The 19,945-nt window shown below is 39.0% G+C and overlaps 1 protein-coding gene across 6 annotated transcripts in view; it reads right to left on the bottom strand.

The window, feature by feature from the left end:
- The window catches only part of AP2B1 (adaptor related protein complex 2 subunit beta 1), a 141,022-nt gene that overhangs the window by 46,008 nt on the left and 75,069 nt on the right, over window positions 1-19,945 (bottom strand). For 5 of the 6 annotated variants that reach the window (XM_010385198.2, XM_010385199.2, XM_010385200.2 and 2 more), the window contains exons 15-17: window positions 11,402-11,443; window positions 10,394-10,540; window positions 7,964-8,109 (exon numbers count right to left, since the gene is read on the bottom strand). In XM_010385198.2, coding sequence (XP_010383500.1) covers window positions 7,964-8,109; window positions 10,394-10,540; window positions 11,402-11,443 — 335 coding nt within the window. The remainder of the gene's footprint in view (window positions 1-7,963; window positions 8,110-10,393; window positions 10,541-11,401; window positions 11,444-19,945) is intronic. The other variant, XM_010385204.2, reaches the window with a different exon arrangement.

Below are 19,945 nucleotides of genomic sequence, written 5' to 3'. Positions count from 1 at the left end.
TTAATGGCATTTTGCTCCATTAAAAGGAAATTTTTTTTTTTTTTTTTTTTTTTTTTTTTTTTGAGATAGGGTCTCATTCTGTCACCCAGACTGGAGCAAAGTGGCGTGATCTCAGCTCACCACAGCCCTCACCTTCCAGGTTTAAGCGATCCTCACACCTGAGTCCCCCAGGAAGCTGGGACTATAGGCATGCACCATCATGCCATGCTAATTTTTGTACTTTTAGTAGAGATGGGGATTCACCGTATTGGCCAGGCTGGTCTCAAACTCCTGAGCTCAAGCAATCTGGTCACCTTGGCCTCCCAAAGTGCTGGGATTACAAGCAAGGAAACAAAATTTTTAATACAATTAAATAAAAGGGGTAGCAGGAATCAAGGTGCTCAATTCCAATTTGCTGTAACATTGGTTACATTGTAACTTCTGTTTTCCATTAAATGGATTTGAGGAAGAAAATATTCATAAATGCAGAACTGCTTTGCTAGTGTTATGACTCTGAAAGTTTCTTCTCTTTAAAAGAAGGGACAGGTTTGATAATATCATTTTTAGTAAGTCTTTCCTTAGATAATTCTTCGGAGAAAGAAGAATTAAGAATTTCCACCCTGAGGCCAGGTGTGGCGGCTCACGCCTGTAATCCCAACACTTTGGGAGGCTGAGGCAGGAGGGTCACTTAATATAATGAGACCCTGTCTTTACTGCCCACCCCCTACCAAAAAAAAGTAATGAAAGAAAACAAATTAGCTAGGCATGGTGGCACATGCCTGTAGTTCTAGCTACTCTGGGGGCTGAGGGAGGAGAATCGCTTGCTTGATCCCAGGCATTAGAGGTTGCAGTGAATTGTGACTGCATCACTGCAGTCCAGCCTAGACGACAGAGCGAGACCCTGTCTTTAAAAAAACAAAACCAAAAAAACCCCAAAACCAATTTCTACTCTGTAAAGAGAAGTACGATAAATTATTTTGCAGGCCTGATAACCTGCCTGATAAGTCCAGAGGATTATTTACTGGTAATTCTCACTTTCCTTTTTTTTTCACTTACATAGGACACAATCACTGGGAAAGAGCTAGTCTAAATGGAACTGACTGGCTTATAAATTCCAAATAGTTAGGGTAAGTTGTGGAGCCAAACATGGCCACTTTCTAAGCTTCAGGCAGGCAATGAATAGCCACCAGTTTTCTCCAGGAAAACTTGTTTAATAATACAAGAATGGTAAAGAGATGGGAAACTCAGCCTGAATCTGAAGTTAAATAGAAAACAAATACATGTGTGGGAAGACAGATGGTCTGAGAAGCATAAGGATAAAATTTTATAGGCTGGGGCTGGGGACGGTGGCTCACAATTGTAATCCCAGTTCTTTGGGAGGTGGCAGTGGGTGGATCACTTAAGGCCAGGAGTTTGAGACCAGGCTGGCCAACATGGTGAAACCACATTTCTACTAAAAATACCACAAAAATTAGCTGGGTAGTAAGCACCTGTAATCCTAGCTACTCAGGAGGCTGAGGCAGGAGAATCGCTTGGACCTGCGAGGTGGAGGTTGCAGTGAGCCAAGATTGCGCCACTGCACTCCAGCCTGGGCGACAGAGCGAGACTCTGTCTTAAAAAAAAAAAAGAAAAAAAGAAAAAAATTATAGGCTAGACATGGTGGCTCACGCCTGTAATCCCAACACTTTGGGAGACCCAGGCCAGGAGAGTGGATCACTTGAGCCCAGCAATTCAAGACCAGCTTGGGCAACATAGAGAAACCCTGTCTCTGGAAAAAAATTACAAATATTGGCCAGTGTGGCGGTGTGTTCCTGTGATCCCAGTTACTCAGGAGGCTGAGGTGGTAAGATCACTTGAGTCCAGGCGGTTGAGAACCCAGAAGGCTGAAGTTGCAGTGAGCCTCAACTGCACCATGTACTCCAGCCTGGGCAAAAGAGCAAGACCCTGTTTCGAGTAGGGAAAAAAAAGAAGAAAACAAAATTTTATAAAGATGGAGCAGAAAGAAAAAAGTGGGCCTAGAAGATAACAAACAAAATGATACAAATTTATATTGAATTTATATTCTAAATAGCCTCAGGATGGAAGATGGGACTACAACGTTTATAAAATTAACTAAAGAGTTTATACAAGCTGGTGCAGTGGCTCACGCCTGTAATCTCAGCATTTTGGGAGGCCAAGGTGGGTGGATCACCTGAGGTCAGGAGTTCGAGACCAGCCTGGCCAATATGGTGAAACCCTATCTCTACCAAAAAATACAAAAAAAAAAATTAGTCGGGCGTGGTGGTGGGTGCCTGTAATCCCAGCTACTCGGAACCCGGGAGGCGGAGGGCGCAGTGAGCCAAGATCACGCCACTGTACTCTAGCCTGCGCAACAAGAGCGAAACTCTGTCTCAAAAAAAGTAAAAATAAAAATAAAAATAGAAAAAGAGTTTACACAGATACTCTTTCAAGAGTTAGAGTGGCTAAAGAAATATTTTCTTTTTCCTAAACTACACCTTAAGAGTACCAAATTGTAATAATGAAATCATCTTGAGAATTCATATCACTCATTTAGGGATAATAGTTATAAGGCAAAAAACCATTTTATTCTTTTTATTTTGCTCTCACAGTCATCAAAATTCTGTCATTAAGTCAATATTGGGAAACATGGCAGCAGCATAGTTCCAAATCTTCCAAGTGCTCATCTGAGAAATGAAATAGAGGAAACAAAGAGGGAGAAAAAAGTCCCTATAAAGCTGTAATTTCACCTTCTCCAAAACTACTAGTTAAAGAAAGCCCATAGAACTGGTGAGATGCTCTGGTGATACAGCAGGAAAGCACAGGAGTTCAGAGGAAACCAGGAGTAGTAGCAGGTCTCAGAGACTGACCACAAATATCCATTCTCAGAAGAGAGCCCCATTCCCAGAATAGACCAAGATCAAACAGGAGCAACATATGAATAAGGTTGGAGGAAAAAAAAAGGTAGCAAGTCCCTTTCTACCAAGGGAGCCCTGGAGAGGAAAGAGCTCAAAAAGCACCACCTTCTAAAGAGGAAACAAACACCTTGGAAGACAGGACTTGAAGGCAAAGATCAGCCCTCTAGAATCAAGTTAGATTCAGAGAGGCTAAGAAGGTGTGGCTACACCACAGCAAAGAAGGAAACGTTCTTGAGGAGCAAAGTCTAAAAAACTACCCTGCCTATCTTCCTTTTCTATAGAAATCTACTAATAGCTACTCCTGCAAATTCCAACTCATTCAAATATGGGTATCAAGATGGTAAAAAATACAGCAACTATTCAAAGCCCTAGTATAAAAAAGTGGAAGGACAGCAGTACAACTTCCTTAATAGCAAACAAAACATACTTGAAAAAACAAAACAAAGCAAAACAAACAAACAAAAAACAGTGCTAGCTACCAAGGAAGACCACACAACAGTAAAAAAAAACATCTGGGGAAGGGATGACCAGATAATGTGAGGTGAGGGCCAGACAACAGGAAAAGGTAAAGGGAGCCAATCTAACTCAGGAAAGAAATAATAAAACAAGTAAATCATGTCAGAAATGAAGACTAAATATATCATGAACACAGATGTAAAAAAATTTTTGCCAATGAACTCCATCAATACACAAAAAAAGACAACACATCCTAACCAAGTAGGATTTATCCCAGGAATACAAGGTTGGTTTAACATTTGAAAAATCAACTGATGTAATCCATTATATTAATGGACTAAAAAAGTTTACATAATCATTTTAGTAAATGCAGAAGAGGCGTCTGGCAAAATTTAATACCCATTCATAATAAATCTCAGAAAACCAGGAACAGAATGAAATTTCCCCAAGCTCTACAAAAAAACCTATGGCTAATGTTACACTTAATTATGAGACTGAATGCTTCTCCCATGAATTAGAACACTTTTCTTACCACTCCTACCCAACATTTACTGGAGGTTCTGTTAGTACAATCAGGCAAGAAGAAAAAATAAAAGGCATAAGATTGAATAGGAAAAGATAAAACTGTCTCTTTTTATAAATAACATGATTTATTTATGTAGAAAACTATAAGGAATTTATAAAAAGGCTATTAGAAAGAAAAAGTAAGTTTAACAAAGTTGCAGGAGACAAGTTCAATATATAAAAATCAATTATATTTCTATATACTAGCAACAATAAAAAATTAAAATTAAAAATACTATTCACTGCTGGCCCCAGTGGCTCACACCTGTAATCCCAGCACTTTGGGAGGCCAAGGGTGGGCAGATCACCTGAGGTCAGGAGTTCAAGATCAGCCTGGCCAACATGGTGAAACCCTGTCTCTACTAAATATACAAAAATTAGCTGGGCATGGTGATGGGTGCCTCAAATCCCAGCTACTCAGGAGGCTGAGGCTGGAGAAATGCTTGAACCCAGGAGGCAGAGGTTACAGTGGGCAGAGATCATGCCATTGCATTCCAGCCTGAGTGACAAGAGGAAAACTGTCTCAAAAAAAAAAAAAAAAACTATTTACTATAACATCAAAAATCTGAAATACTTAAATCTGACAAAAGGTGTGTAAGATTTGTGCATAAAAAATTATAAAACATTGCAACAGAAATTAAAGACCTAAACAGAGATATACTATGCTAATGGATTAGAAGACTCAATACTGCTTAGATGTCAATTCTCCCCCAAATTGATCTACATATTCACTGCAATTCCAATAAAAATCTCAGCTTTTTTTTTGTAGAAACTGACAAGCTGATTCTAAAATTTACAGGGAAATGTAGAAGACCAAGAACACCTAAAACAAGTTTTGAAAAGAAAGTTGCAGGACGTCTGCCACCTGATTTCAAGACCTATTATGGAAAAAATTTTTACATTGACTCTTGATTTACAACATACTTAAAAATGATCTCAAAGTGAATTTTAAAACTAAATGTAGGAACAAAAACTATAAGGATTATATTTAAAAACATGCCAAAAAAATCTTTGTAACCATAGGGTTAAGCAAAGATTTCTTAGAACACAAAAAGCATAAGCCATAAACAGAAAAAAAACAGATGAACCTGACTTTATTGAAAACTTTCAGCTGGGTGCAATGGCTCATGCTTGTATTTCCTGCACCTTGGGAGGCCAAGGCAGGATGACTACTTGAGCCCAGGCCCTTGAGACCAACCAGGGCAACACAGTGGGACCCCATCTCTATAAAAAATTAAAAAATTAGCTGGGTGTGGTGGTGCACAGGTGTAGTCCTAGCTACTCAGGAGGCAGAGGTGGGAGAATCACTCAAGCCCAGGAGTTCGAAGCAATAGTAGGCCTTGATTGTGCCACTGCACTCCAGCCTGGGTGACAGAGCCAGACTCTGTCTCAAACAAACAAACAAACAAACAAAAACACGCTTTTGTTTTTTTGAAGACATTATTAAGAAAAAGCCATGGACTGTGAAAAAGTATTTGCAACAAAGGATTTGTATCCAGAATATACAAAGAACTTTAACAACTCAATAAGACAATCTTCTCTCTCCCCCATAAAACAAAAAGTAAAGATTTGAGCAGATACTTAAGTGAAAGATATAAAAATCACCAATATGCTTATTTTTAAAAAAAGCTTAAAATTAGTAGTCATTAGGGAAATGCAAATTAAAATGAGACACTACTACACAGCGACAAGAATGGCTAAAATTGGTGAGGATGTGGAACAGCTGGAATTCTCAAGCTTACCATATAACCTAGCAATAACATGCCTCGTTATTTACCAAGGAAAATCAAAAACATATGTCCAACCAAAGATGTGTACACAAATGTTCATGGCAACTTTATCATAAAGATGAAACTGAAAACAACCAAACTCCCCCAACTTGTGAGCACGTCAACAAACTGTATATTCATCAATGGAGTATTATTTAACAACAAAAGGGAAATCAACTGCTGATATATGTATTTCAAAAGCATGATGCTAATCGAAAGAAACCATACAAGATTCCATATTATGTAATTTCATTTATAAAAAGATTATAGAAAAGGTACAATTATAGTGACAAAAAGACTGACATACAAAGAACAAGGAAACAGACACCATAGTAAACACGGTAAGAAAGAGAATAGAAATGAGAAAAAGCAAAAAAAACCAAAAACAAAAAAACAAAAAAACAAGAGAAACAGGATTTGCAATCACCAGCAATTATGAAGTCTTTCTACCAGAATGTGAGCCTAAATCTGATAAATCTATAATCTGCCTCCAATTTACAGGTAGAATCAGCAAGATTTGAGATTGTGGGAAACTTCACACATAAAAGACTTAATTTCTTCTACAGATAAATTTTAAGGAACAAAACAGAGAGGGAGGAGGAACCTATAGATTTAAAGGGACTTAAGGCACTTATCAACTAACTGCAATGTATGGGACCTTACTGGGACCCTGTTCAGACAAAGCAAACGGTACAAAAACATTAGACTACTGTGAAAATCTGACACTAATTGGATATTTGCTGATATAAAAGAATTTGATGTTTTTTTTTAACGATTAGAGAGAAAAACAGTATATAAAAATAAACAAAGAGTCAATAAATGAATAATTGAAAACCCCAAAGAAGAAAAACAAAAACAAAACAATGGAACTGAATAAAAGAGGTTGCAGTGAGCTGCAGAGATTGCTCTACTGCACTCCAGCCTGGGCAACAGAGTGAGACTCCATCTCCAAAAAAAAAAAGGGGGCGGGGGGGAAAGGCTAGAGATGAATGCAGACTCTGCATCTGCAGATTTCCTTTATTACAACAACAGATTCCACCCACAGCCTTGGCCTATTTATTTACTTATTTTCCCAATAGCCTTGGCCTTTAACAAGGCCAGCTCCTCAAAAGTGGCTGGAAATATTGGTAGTCTTGACAGAAAGAAACACAGACTTTCCAGATAGTTAAATGATTTTTAACATGCCAAGCTCTCAAATCCAGAGTACAAAAGTGTTTCCGAATGATGAGAAATAAATCACACAGTCACTGATGCAAATTGTTATTGACAAACTTTATTAAATCTGCTTTAAGGGTCCAATTACCACTTTTTATATGCAGGGTTAAATATCCTGTATTTACAAATGAATGGACATGCCATTAAGGTCTAACAACCAGTTTCCTGAACCATAAAACTGAATAAAAACCACTGATGTTTCAAAAAGAATAAGACATTAACATTTTACTTCTTCATGCTCTCTTCCTTATTAAGGCAGAGAATTGATTGCTAAAAGGAGGTTGTCAAGGTTTATGTGATTATTTGGTCAGCATATACACTTCCATATTTCTTACACCAACCAAATATGCTAACTTTTCCCACCAAAATGTGAACTTTCAGTCAGGAGCTTTGTTTGATTCACTAGTCTAGCCCTAGTACCTAGAAATGTCTGGCTCATACTAATGCTAAACAATGATTTGTTGAATAAATGGATTTCAGTTAAAAATGTGTCAGAAATGTTCTAATCCTAGAATCCAAGATAGTAAATAAGTTCTGGTTTCTTCATCGCATTTGGATAAATTTCCCAACAAACTCCCTAGTGCCTCCAGAGTTGAAGCTGATAACTGAAAAGACTTGCAAGAGCCAGGCCTCACTCTACATACAGCATCTGCCAACACGTGAGGTTTGGTTTTCTTTTTGAGATGGAGTCTCACTCTGTTGCCCGGGCTGGAGTGCACTGATGCAATCTCGGCTCACTGCAACCTTGGCCACCCAGGTTCAAGGGATTCGCCTGCTTCAGCCTCCTCAGTAGCTGGGATTACAGATACCCGTCACCATGCTCAGCTCATTTTTGTATTTTCAGTAGAGACGGGGTTTCACCATGTTGGCCAGACTGGTCTTTTGAACCCCTGACCTCAGGTGATCCGCCCGCCTCAGCCTCCCAAATGTTGGGATTACAGGCATGAGCCACTGCACCCGGACCAATATGTGAGTTTTTAACCAGTGCTAAATGGAAAGTTCTCTTGTTGGTTCTAAGGCAAACTGTTGTCTCAATGTCAAGCTAGGGACTCACAGATTTCTTACCTATTTTTGTTAAACTGGATTGCAAAATCTGTCATATGCTGCAGAGCTTTATTGGTGAAGTTCATTTCCATATAGATGTGCCCTTGGCGGTGAGTAAATGTTCCTGAAATCTCCAAGCCTTTAGCCTTTACTGCAGGTAGCCAGACCTGAAACACACAATAAAGCTCAATAGAACCAGACAAGATTTATCTTGATGCTACCTATTTTTTAATAAATAAAGAACAAATTAAGATTAACAATTAAGTGAACAAATTCATTTCCTTAGGCAATTATAGTAAATTTTATACTATAAATATCAATCCAGTGCAAAAGACTCTGGATAGAGTCTTATTTTCTGAATTTTGAGATCGTTGTCAATTATTTAAGAAGCAAATAATAACAATTTTAAAAAACCAGTCTTTAAACGACCCTGGCTTCTGCTCTATCTTTTGTTCAGCTTGGTTATTTTACTGCTTTTAAGAGTACTGCTACCAAGAGGAAAAGAAAAATTCCAATGAGTATAATGTGTTTTTCTGTTAGTTCTGGTAAAATGGTTTAAAGGGAACAAACTGCATCTGCTAATGAAAATAGCATGCCTGTAATCTTTAAAGATTTTTTTTCATCATTTCCAACCAAAGCCATTATTGGTAATTTCCTCAAAGGCATCGACCATGTCTTATATACATTTTTAACTCTTGCTACAGTTTGTGGTAAATAGTAAATACTCAGATATTGCTCATATAATCTGAATGCCTATTCTATCTATCTAAATAAATCATAACACACCCCTTGGTCCCAGAACCTGTGATACATCTGGCCTATACTATTAAAAAAATAAAGATTAAAAAATTTAAGGCCGGGCGTAGTGGCTCATGCCTGCAATCCCAGCACTTTAGGAGGCCAAGGCAGGCGGATCACGAGGTCAGGAGATCGAGACCATCCTGGATAACAAAAATACAAAAAGAAATTAGCCGGGCGTGGTGGCGGACGCCTGTAGTCCCAGTTACTGGGAAGGCTGAGGCAGGAGAATGGCATGAACCCGGGAGGCGGAGCCTGCAGTGAGCCGAGATGGCGCCACTGCACTCTAGCCTGGGCAACAGAATGAGACTCCGTCTCAAAAAAAAATTTTTTTTAAATCAGGAGTCATGAGCTGTTCTGACCACCTAAGACAGAATACTAAAGGATCTGTGGGTGGGGAATAATCATGGTAATATACTCAGCCACACTAAAAGAGTGGCAGGTGGTGGGGAGGATGAGGGAATAAACTAAATGTTCATTAACAGAGGAGTGATTAAATAAATTATGGTGTATCAATTCAGTAGATACACGGATTCAAAAGAATATGGTAGAGAAAAAACCAAGGTACAAAATAGTATATTCCATTGACACAGAATGTTCAAAGGATACAAATATACAGCTATATGCATGATCTCTTTCTTTTGAAAGGACATACAAGAAAGTTAACAGTGTCTATACATGGGAAATGGGGGACAGGGGGAGACAAATTTCCATCTTACATTTTCATATTATTTACATTGGTCATTTGTATACATTACTTTTATGTTAGTAAATGAGTGCATTAGATAACTAATAATTAAAAGTCTGAAGATAATATCCAATATAGTAAACCTTACAACAAAGCTACCGAGGTGTGCCAAAACACTATGGCTCAATTCTGAATATCTTTGGTTTTGCTATGTACTGTAATAACTATATACACTCAGTTATCACAGTTATGACTCCTGGAATGGACAACCGGTCTACATCTCTATAGCGGGGATCTCCCATAAGGAGTCAGATTAGTAAGCAGAAAATTCAGGAAGCAACCAGTCAAATTGGTCCTCAGAAAGGCAAGACTATATGAAGCCTGGCCTAGCCTGGATGGTGCTTTTCCCAAGGGCTTAAATGAGCTTCCTTAACCGGGAGTCTCCCTCTTGAATTTCACTGTGAGTGACATCAAGTAAGGTTAAGACAAGAAGAGCCCCAATGACACAAACCTAAATCGGAACTCTAAAAAGGTACACTAAAATCCATGAAAACCAAATCTAAGCAGTGGCATTCTAGAATCCATATGTAATACCAATGGGGAAAAGGGAATAAGAGAAATGACTTCCCTGTATTTTTTTCTCCTGCTGGTGCACTACATACCACTAGATTTTCACTAGATTGACTTCAATGTTGACAAACTAGACAATATTTCTAAACATGGGAACAAAACTCAAATAATTAATATTTCAAATTTTAAGTCTAATTATAAAAAAGTTTAACAAGGATGCTAATGGTGCTTCCTACTGCTAAGTTTGAAGCCACCTTTCATCTTCCTCTTAAGTCCTCCAGAACAAGGGCCCAAAGCTTTGATTTATTACCAGTAGAAGTAACACAAATGTTAAAAGTGAAACAATTTGGGTCCTGTCCATTAAGAAAGTATTGCTATGTTAACTCTTTACTTACAGCCTTAGGAGCTACATATCCACCGGGTGCCATGCCTATGCCTGTGGAGAGTTCAAACAGGTCATTCAGTCCACTGCTGACAACAGCAGGTGTAGGTGAAGGAGCAAAGGTTGCAGGCACCGATGATGGGATGAAGGATTGTCCCACCTGCAGGAAAAAAAAAGGGGGGGGGGAGAGGGGAGATTGGGAAGAACCGATTAACAGTCCTTAAAATATTGCTACATATCTTAGTAGTTTTGATAAATCAATAAAAAAACCATAATTACAATATTCTTAGGAGTCAAATTAGTATATTCTTCATCTTTTTAGTCATGACAGTTATTTTTTCATCATTGGTAAGACACACTCATTCTGTAGAAGCTTTATCAAGAGAGTACTCAGTAGGATACAGAAACACAGTGATTCAAGATTTTGTGTTTGTTTCCAATTTTAGCTTCCATGATTCTGTGCAAAAGGCCTACAGGTACCCTAAGAAAGGAGGAGTTTGTTTTTATAGAAAGAGGGAGAAGTATCCAACTTAAACAGCAGTTCCATTTCCACCTGGGTTCAGCAAAGTAGTATTTCCTTTCCCATTTAGACATAAATATCTAGTAGGAAGCTCTCCTCGGGGAGATGGACATTCACACCCCCGAAACTAATTCACTTATAAGGAGAGTCTCACTCTGAGTCCAGCTGACCCTCTCAAGTTCTTTCTAGGTGACATCAGGGAATAAGCATTCTCCAGTCAAGATGGAAGGGTCCATTTCCTTTAGCTCTTTAATATCAGAAAGACAAAGATCTCTGTAAGCACTGGAACACTAATCCTTAAAGATGTCTCTACACCACGTGGTGCATGACCCCAACAATTCCAACTAATCCTATACTATTTTCTACTCCCCATATACTGTTAAAGAGGTTTTGGTGTGCAGTGCTAGACAGCAGCAGTGGCTGGTCTGATAATATGCACATAGGAAAGGCATCAAACAGGGGGCAGTGCTTCTCATGGTGAAAAAAACAGATGGCACTTACTGCCGGACTTCCTCCAATGCCCCCGCCAAGGTCACTGCCAAGCTGAAAGAGAGAAAGGAGAGAGAGGAGAGAGAGGTAGAGTTCATTTAGCTAAATACTAGATGCCCATATAGAATCTGTAAATTGCTCTACCAAGCTGCTGGAAATACATGCCATTCAACTTGTCTCCCAAAGCCTAAAAAAATTGTAGATTACAAAGAAATATGTATTAGGGGAACTAAGTGGTGGTAGTGATGGTGTATTAGTTTGGAGAAAACTTGGAAAGAAGATGGAGCTGGGACATCTCAGGGATGTTTCAGATCCAATCTTTCCACTGGGGTACATAGGCACAAACCCAAACAAGATTTAAAGAGTATGCATATTCTAAGAAGCTCTATCCCTAAGCGGCAATGTTTTGAATATGCTTTATTTTTTCTTTAAAAGGAAACTTATAGTAGGGGGCGGACGGAGGGGGTTGGGAGGTGTTGGAAAAGAAAAAGCCAAAAAACAAAACAATTAATGTGTTTTAATTTACAAAACCTGCTGCCCCACTGAAAAAGTAAGAGCCAAATTAGTATTGAGCTGCAATTTCAAGCTGCAAAAATTATAGGTGGAACAAAAGTGATTTTTAGAGTTTGGAATGTTCCTAAAAAAGAAAATATTTGGACTGTCTACGGAGGAAGTGGGGAAGCACGCAGTGCTTCAAATCTCTTTCACAGTCAGTTCTACTAAGGAGAAATGTGATTTATTTGGAGATCATTTAAAAAGGATGTTAAGCATTAGAGAATGAGACTAACTGAATTACCTAGCTGACAAGAAAATAACTCCACATGGTCTTAGTCTTGCTTTTTTTCTCAGGATTCTGATAAGATATAATTCACTCTGAAGTCGGTCTTCCTTGACAAAAACATTAAAGAACTCAAGCCGAAAATAGGTGGCATACACGCAATGTAAAACACACATAAATACAACTAATGGAGCTGTTTCAAAAGCAAAATCTACTCTTTGCTACAGTTCCACAGTTGTTTCTTCCTAGTTCTCACTGTGCGTCTAAAACACTTCCTTGAATCATCAAATGCTTTGTCTGCCCTAAGCATACTCTCCTTTATAGTCATTTAGTGGTAGGAACTTGCAGATCATTGAGTTGTAACAATTATTTTGTATCTTTAAGACTGGGAAAAGAGGATTTATCTTCTCAATGAACAGAGAGTAGTAGTACGTAAAATGGCATTCTCAAAAATCTAAAAATTAATCTTAAATATTAAAAAATAGTCAGGACTACAACAAAGTTTTGTTTAAACCATGACAGAAAATAACCCTGGCAGGTGCTTCATAACTGGCATTAGCAAGCATGCTCTGTTGTAAACTATAAAGCACTCCCAGCCAGAGCTAACATTTCCAGAATCTGATTCCTGATTCCTACTTAATGGTTGCACAGGGGATGAAAATCACATACTTAAACAAATAAAAAGGTCATTCTTGACTGGGCGCAGTGGCTCACGCCTGTAATCCCAGCACTTTGGGAGGCTGAGGTGGGCGGATCATGAGGTTAGGAGTTCGAGACCAGCCTGGCCAACATGGTAAAACCCCCCATGTCTACTAAAAATAAAATACAAAAAATTAGCTGGGTGTGGTGGCGGGTGTCTGTAATCCCAGCTACTTGGGAGGCTGAGGCAGGCGCATCACTTGAACTTGGGAGGAGGAGGTTGTGTGCTGAGATCATGCCATTGCACTTCAGCCTGGGTGACAAGAGCAAGACTCCGTCTCAAAAAAAAAAAAAAAAAAAAGTCATCTCCAAATCAAGAATTTGAGTAACTGGAAAAGTGTGAAGGGCATAGAAAAGATATTACACATCTGTTTTCTCCCCAGTTCTATCATAGCACACATCTGCATGACATCTGAAATTCCTTTTATTCAAACAAACATTTACATAACATTTACTGGATGCAAGGCATTACAAGGGATATAAAGATGCCTGGCAATTAGGGGACTACATAGGTAAGAATGAGGCTTTGCAAACTAGCCAGAGAAATAAAACATGAATGCAAAACCATACAGAATATACTAAAGCAAAAAAGGGAAGTTCTGAAGGGAAAAACCTACCTCTGGCTGAAAGAATGAAGCTGCAAAGAGGTGGTAGTGTGAAATTATAAAAAGCAAAAATGGGGGAAGATCATTTCTCAAATAGCATGAACAAAGGCAGAGAAAGCATGTAGAATGAAAAGGCCAATTAGACTAGAACAGAGGGTTGATTTGTGTTAAAAAAAAAATACTCATATGAAATAAGTTTGTAAAGGCAGTCTTTAATTTTTAATTTCCCCTTCATAAAAACCTGGAGGTTTCTTAGACTAATATCTAAGCTTTCTAAGAATACTAATAACTACATCAATTATGTTTCAGTAGTATGGTTTCACCCTTGGATACACAATGGAATCAACCATCTGTGTGTGGGGGTTGCAGAGAGTAGTGCTTTAGAAACTACTCGCCCCCAGAGATGGTAATTTAATTGTTCTGAAGTGTAGCCTGAGCATCAGAATTTTGAAAAGCTTCCTCAGTTGATTCTAATGTACAGCCAAGGTTGAAAACACTGCCATTAGAGAATTAGTTATTTAGAGTCAGACAAGATTTCATCTGCTTAGAAATGACTTTGGAACTTGTGACTAAAAAGGAAGTCAGGATTTCAGCAAAGAGGCTGGGCGCAGTGGCTCACGCCTGTAATCCCAGCACTTTGGGAGGCTAAGGTGGGTTGATCACCTGAGGTCAGGAGTTCAAGACCAGCCTGACCAATACGGTGAAACCCATCTCTATTAAAAATACAAAAATTAGCTGGGCCTAGTGACGGAAACCTGTAGTCCCAGCTACTCAGGAGGCTGAGATATGAGAATTGCTTAAACCCGGGAGGCAGAGACTGCAGTGAGCCGAGATCACGCCATTGCACTATAGCCTGGGCGACAGAGCAAGACTCTGTCTCAAAAAAAAAAAAAAAAAAAAAAAAAATTAAAATTAAAATTAAAAAAAAAAAAAAGAATTTGAGCAGAGAAGAAAACCCTGGAAAGGATTCTACAAAAAATGTTTCATTTGTCCTGATACTCTGAGGTGGTTTTCGACTTTCTGATGGGCTTACTCCCTCTCCCAACTTATTCTCCCCTCTTCTGGCTAGGCTTATAATCTTTATGATTATAAGAGATAGAATTCTTTATGGACTTGCTTGGCATAGAACAGCAAGAAAGAAAAACACATTGGAAAGGGAACAGCAGTTTTGCTAAATTCAGTAAAAGGCATTGAGAAAAGGGATTCATGGGTAGTGTTTAGACCAAAGGAAAGAAAGCACATTCATAGCCCTTATTTTCTTATATTTCATTCTTTTTATCTTTGAATGATATATGAATATTATCTTAGCTGGAAAGGATCTGAAAGTACTGTCCCCCAGTGCTGCTTGTCAATTTTATTCAAAATCATGAAGAACTGAAAAGCAATCTTGCCATTCCTTTGTTTATGTTCAGTATATCAGATACAACTCAGCTAGAAACATGAACTCTCATCTGACACAGACAGGGTCCAAAAGACATCAGAGACACAGTCAGGGATACAAAGGTTCACCTACTTGTGCTATGTTCAGACAGCAAACGGAAAGGACGATTTCGATGCTGTATATGTTTTCTAACTAGCAAGACTACAGCTTATCCAGACTATTCAGCAACTCCCCTCTTAACTGAAAAAGATTCTAATGGAGATTATCCTCCTCCCTGAAACCATGGCAAGGTGACAGCATGATGATGGGTGTGAGTGACTAACAGGGAGATGTCAGAAGGAATGGAAGCGAATTACCCAGTGACAAATTACCACTCTTATCTACAAGTGACAAACAGGAGGAAGCAGATATTCATCAAGAAAAAAAAAAAGCTAGAAAGTGAACAACTACACAAGAAAGTTGTTGTATATCAGCCTGAACTAGACAGTAACCATTTCAGTTCAGTAGGACACTCACTATTTGTTTAAAAAAAAAAATTTACTTTGTTGTTCAGGCTGGTCTCACTCCTGGGTTCAAGCGATTCTTCCACCTCAGCCTCACAAAGTGCCGGGATTACAGGTGTGAATCATTGCACCCAGCCTGAGATTATTGGGAGTCAGGTTCATCTGTCTGGACATATTGTAAGCCCACACTTATCAGGTAGGGTACAAAATCAATCAAACTAGAACTTGTAAAACTCAGAGTGATATCTGTTATCCAGTGAACTAGTAGGAGACAGGACGGAAAAGGAATAGGAGTGCAGGGTATGGCTTTGATCCTGATCTTAAATGTCTAGATACTGTATTTTAAGTGTCTCTTGGAGGTGTCCACTCACTATTGTTCCCAGGATTGCCTTACTGAGGCTGCCATTTTCTCCATGAAGAAAATCATGTCAATTATAGGTCAACTAAGTCAGATAAAGAAGGGGGGAAAGATGCCAACTTCAGGAAAAGAATATTTCAAATACTGAAAATTGAACAGTCTGTATTAAAAGTCTGTATTAACAGTCTGTAATTGGGCTGGGCACGGTGGCTCAAGCCTGTAATCCCAGCACTTAGGGAGGCCGAGGCAGGCAGATCAAGAGGTCAGGAGATCCAGACCACCCTGGCTAACACAGGGAAACCCCGTCTCTACTAAAATACAAAAAATTAGCCGGGTGTGGTGGTGGGCACCTGTAGTCCCAGCTACTTGGGAGGCTGAGGCAGGAGAATGGTGTGAACCTGGGAGGCGGAGCTTGCAGTGAGCTGAGATTGTGCCACTGCACTCCAGCCTGGGCGACAGAGCGAGACTCCATCTCAAAAAAAAAAAGAAAAAAAGTCTGTAACTGATACCTAAATCCAAATTTTCTGCTAGTGGTGTAGTTCCCCCAGTCTCCAATCACAGTAGTCCCCCATAATTGTTGTAGTCATTAAATGGCACTGAGAATAATACTAACATTTGTCTACTACCAAAGAGTGGTCACTTTATCACATCTGAAGTAATGCTGAGTGGAACTTGGTTCATGTTAAACTACACAATAATGTGTCATTACACAATAATGTTCAGTAACCAGACAGAAAATGGGTTTTATGGTGACTTATTGTAACTTATGGGCTAAAGGGATTTCGGCATGGTTACATGAGCGCTGCAGAGCCAGGCAGAGCCAAAAGTCCCAGAGCTGAGCCTGCACACAGGCTCAGGTCAGCTTTAGATAACAAAAGGAAAGGCCCTCGTCCAATGGCAATGTGCTACAACAGCAGAAATACAGAGAAAGAACTCAAGATTGAAGTTATATAAGGGAATAAATCTGCCTGACTCCAAGAAAAGAAAATTTGAAAAGGAATTTTTAAATTTTATAAAGGAATATCATCCAAGATAACCACTGAGAGGACTGGAAAAAAAAATCCCACAAATTATCACAATGACTGATCTGGGTTAGCCCCTTTGACGTATGTCTGGCCAGTCCAAAGTACATCTATTTGCTTCTAAAACTGTGGATCTGTCTAGGTATCTGAAGAGATTCTCTTAACTGCAGGTGTATATCTGAAGCTCAGACATTTCTATGCTCCTATTTAGAGCTAGTGTCCCTTTTATTTAATGTTTTCTAGAATTTACTGAATTAAAGGGAATCCAAGGAATGCTCCAAGCCATATAGCTTACCAATAGATCTATTATTCAGGAGTCAACAGAATGGTGCAAAAATAGTACACAGTGACTCCCATCACAAACAATAAAACTTACTATTGTCAAAATCCTATTGGCGTCAAAATCATCAGTGTGTGTCTTTCTATCAGAGTTTAATTTTAGATGGCACACAGTATCTTGTAGGTTAAAGTATGGTTTTCAGCTACTATGCTGCAAATTTTAATTTGATCTTCAAAAAGCTATTCAAGGCTGGGAATAGTGGCTCACACTTGTAATCCCAGCCCTTAGGGAAGCTGAGGCAGTGGATTGCCTGAGCCCAGGAGCTCAAGACCAGCCTGAACAACATGGCAAAACCATGACTCTACAAAAAACACAAAAATTAGCTGGGTGTAGTGGTGTGCGCCTGTAGTCCCAGCTAGTTCGGAGGCTGCGGTGGGAGGATCACCTGGGTTCAGGGAGGTCAACGCTGCAGTATGTCATTGTAATGCCACTGCATTCTAGCCTGGGTGACAGAGTGAGATCCTGTCTCAAAAAAAAACGCTATGCAAAAAAGCATCATAAAATATAACTAATCAAATTGGTGGAAAGACTCTGTAACCACTCAAAAGCTAATAAACTGATGGCTGAGAGAAGACTTGATAAGGAATAGCATTAATGCACTGAGATCGTATAAAAATCATCAGAAGACTCCATAACCTGAGGGGGGAAAAGGCTTCTATCAGCGGAAAAGTAGGGGGATGTAACGGATTACCTCCTGATGTAAGACAAAAAGTCCTTAGAATGGCCACCATAGGTCTCTTAGGTCAGACAGAACTCAAATGATGAATATAGTAAAAATCAACAAGAGAACCTCTTTATTCTGTCTCAATTTCTTTCAAAGCATTTGCTACTTTATCATTTGTCTCCCCTACCCAAATGTAAGCTTGCAAGGACTGTTTTGGAAGGTTGCAAGGACCATTCTATATGCCTAGTATACAGAATAGAGCCTGAATACTGGGCACTCAAATACTTATTTATTGAATGAATGAATGTTTTGTAAATATATATTTACAGCTACTGGCAGTAATATATATACAGCTACTGGCAGTATTTCCTGGGAGACAATTTTGAAATGAATCATTTTATTAGGGAAAATTATCACCAAAAGGACAAAAGCCTGACAAAATCGTTTACCAACTGGCCTAGAGCACAGTAGCTGTATCAACATTGCCAACAGATATGAATAGAACCAAACTGAGGAAAAAAAATGAACACCCATTAGCCAAGTGTGCAGCTTGTGCCTGTAGTCCCAGCTACTTGGAAGGCTGAGGTTGGAGGATCACTTGAGCTCAGGAGTTTGAGGCTGCAGTGAGCTATGATCACACCATTGTACCGTAGCGTGGGTGACAAAGCGAGACCTTGTCTCAAAAAAAAAAAACAAAAACAACAAACATCTCCCAGCTGGACCAAAACTCATTCTAGGGAGGAAACGTATTATTTGAGTGGTTTTGAGAGCAAAATTTCAGAATAAGAACGCCTGCACATCATTTAACTGCCCTGAAAGTACTACTGCTTTATTACAGCTCACCAGTGAAAAGATGGGAAAAGGAGATTTTTGTGGTTTTACTTAAATGAAAATAAAATGGTCAGGCATAGTGGCTCACGCCTGTAAATCTTAACACTTTGGGAGGCTGAGATGGGAGGACTACTTGAGCCCAGGAGCTCAAGGTTGCAGTGACCCTGTCTTTAAATAAATAAATATGGCTAAGATGAACCATCTCTTCCTCTTGCTGCAAGAAAGGTGCATGAACTTATTATTCAGTCTCTTTTTTTCATGAATGAACACACATTTGTAGTCCTTCTCCAACTTTCATGTGACACATTAGCCCAAAGTCATACACTCAGGGACCTGGGATGTACACCATCAAGAGGCCCAGGGCAAGCAAGCTGTATGTTTTATCTTAAAGTCATGCAATTTTACATTCTAAGTTGTAACATACCAGTGTATATTCTGTTTATATCATTTACCATCAAGTAAGCCTGACACTGCAAGGCAATGAGCCATATTTATTCTGCAGCTTCAAATGCACCCTGCACTCTGCTGTGTACTCCAGAGACTGCGTTTCCCAGTTTGAGAAGGACCAGTTAGGTGAAACTGTATTCTATTCTAGAAGGTGACAATAACAAACTAACTGGAAAATTACAGGATAGTATAAAGTGTATAAACTTTGAAGTTTTAAAGAAGTCCTGGGTTTAAATTCCAACTCTGCAACTTACTATATGACCTTCAGTTTTCTGTAAAATGGGGCCCAATACCAATTATCTTCCTGAGTTGTTCTGAGGATTAGAAATTATAAAAGTTCTAGCACAGGGAATAGCACTCAGAAATTAGTACTTATTCTCAAAACTGCCTGAGGCCAGCCTGCCTTGACTAAACGTATGCACTGATACAAAGATGGTGGTTATGGAAGCCTCACTGAGAAATTTAATGGGCAACAACTTACAAAGATCTTTCCACATAACACAAACTCAAAAAAACTAAGCTTTTAAATCATTGCAAAGCTCCCCCAAAGGAAGAAAAATAAAGATATAAAACTAGTACAGATGATGGATTTCCTGTGGGCTAAAAAATCTCAAAACTATTAATAAATAGCTTATGACTTTAGATATCTCAAAGGTAAACACCTGAAAGAAACAGTGGGAAAAACATGGACTGGGGGTCAGGAAAAGGCAGTTTCTCCTCTATTCCATACCACTCAAGCTGGGCACACAGCGTATTTCTCCAGGATGAAATCCTTCATCAGCACAGAGAAAGGGCACTTTGGACAATTCTTCCTTTCCATTTTTGATCCACAATAGCACTGTTTATGTAAAAGAATAAAGCACAGCACCTGGGCTGTAATTTAGCCAAGGCCTCTGCTGACAGACTGGAAGTAAAGGCAATAAAATAA

This window comes from Rhinopithecus roxellana, chromosome 19 (genome assembly GCF_007565055.1).
Source record: "Rhinopithecus roxellana isolate Shanxi Qingling chromosome 19, ASM756505v1, whole genome shotgun sequence".
NCBI lineage: Eukaryota > Metazoa > Chordata > Mammalia > Primates > Cercopithecidae > Rhinopithecus > Rhinopithecus roxellana.
The sequence above is the reverse complement of the archived record's forward strand: the minus strand, read 5'-3'. Positions and strand labels throughout refer to the sequence as shown.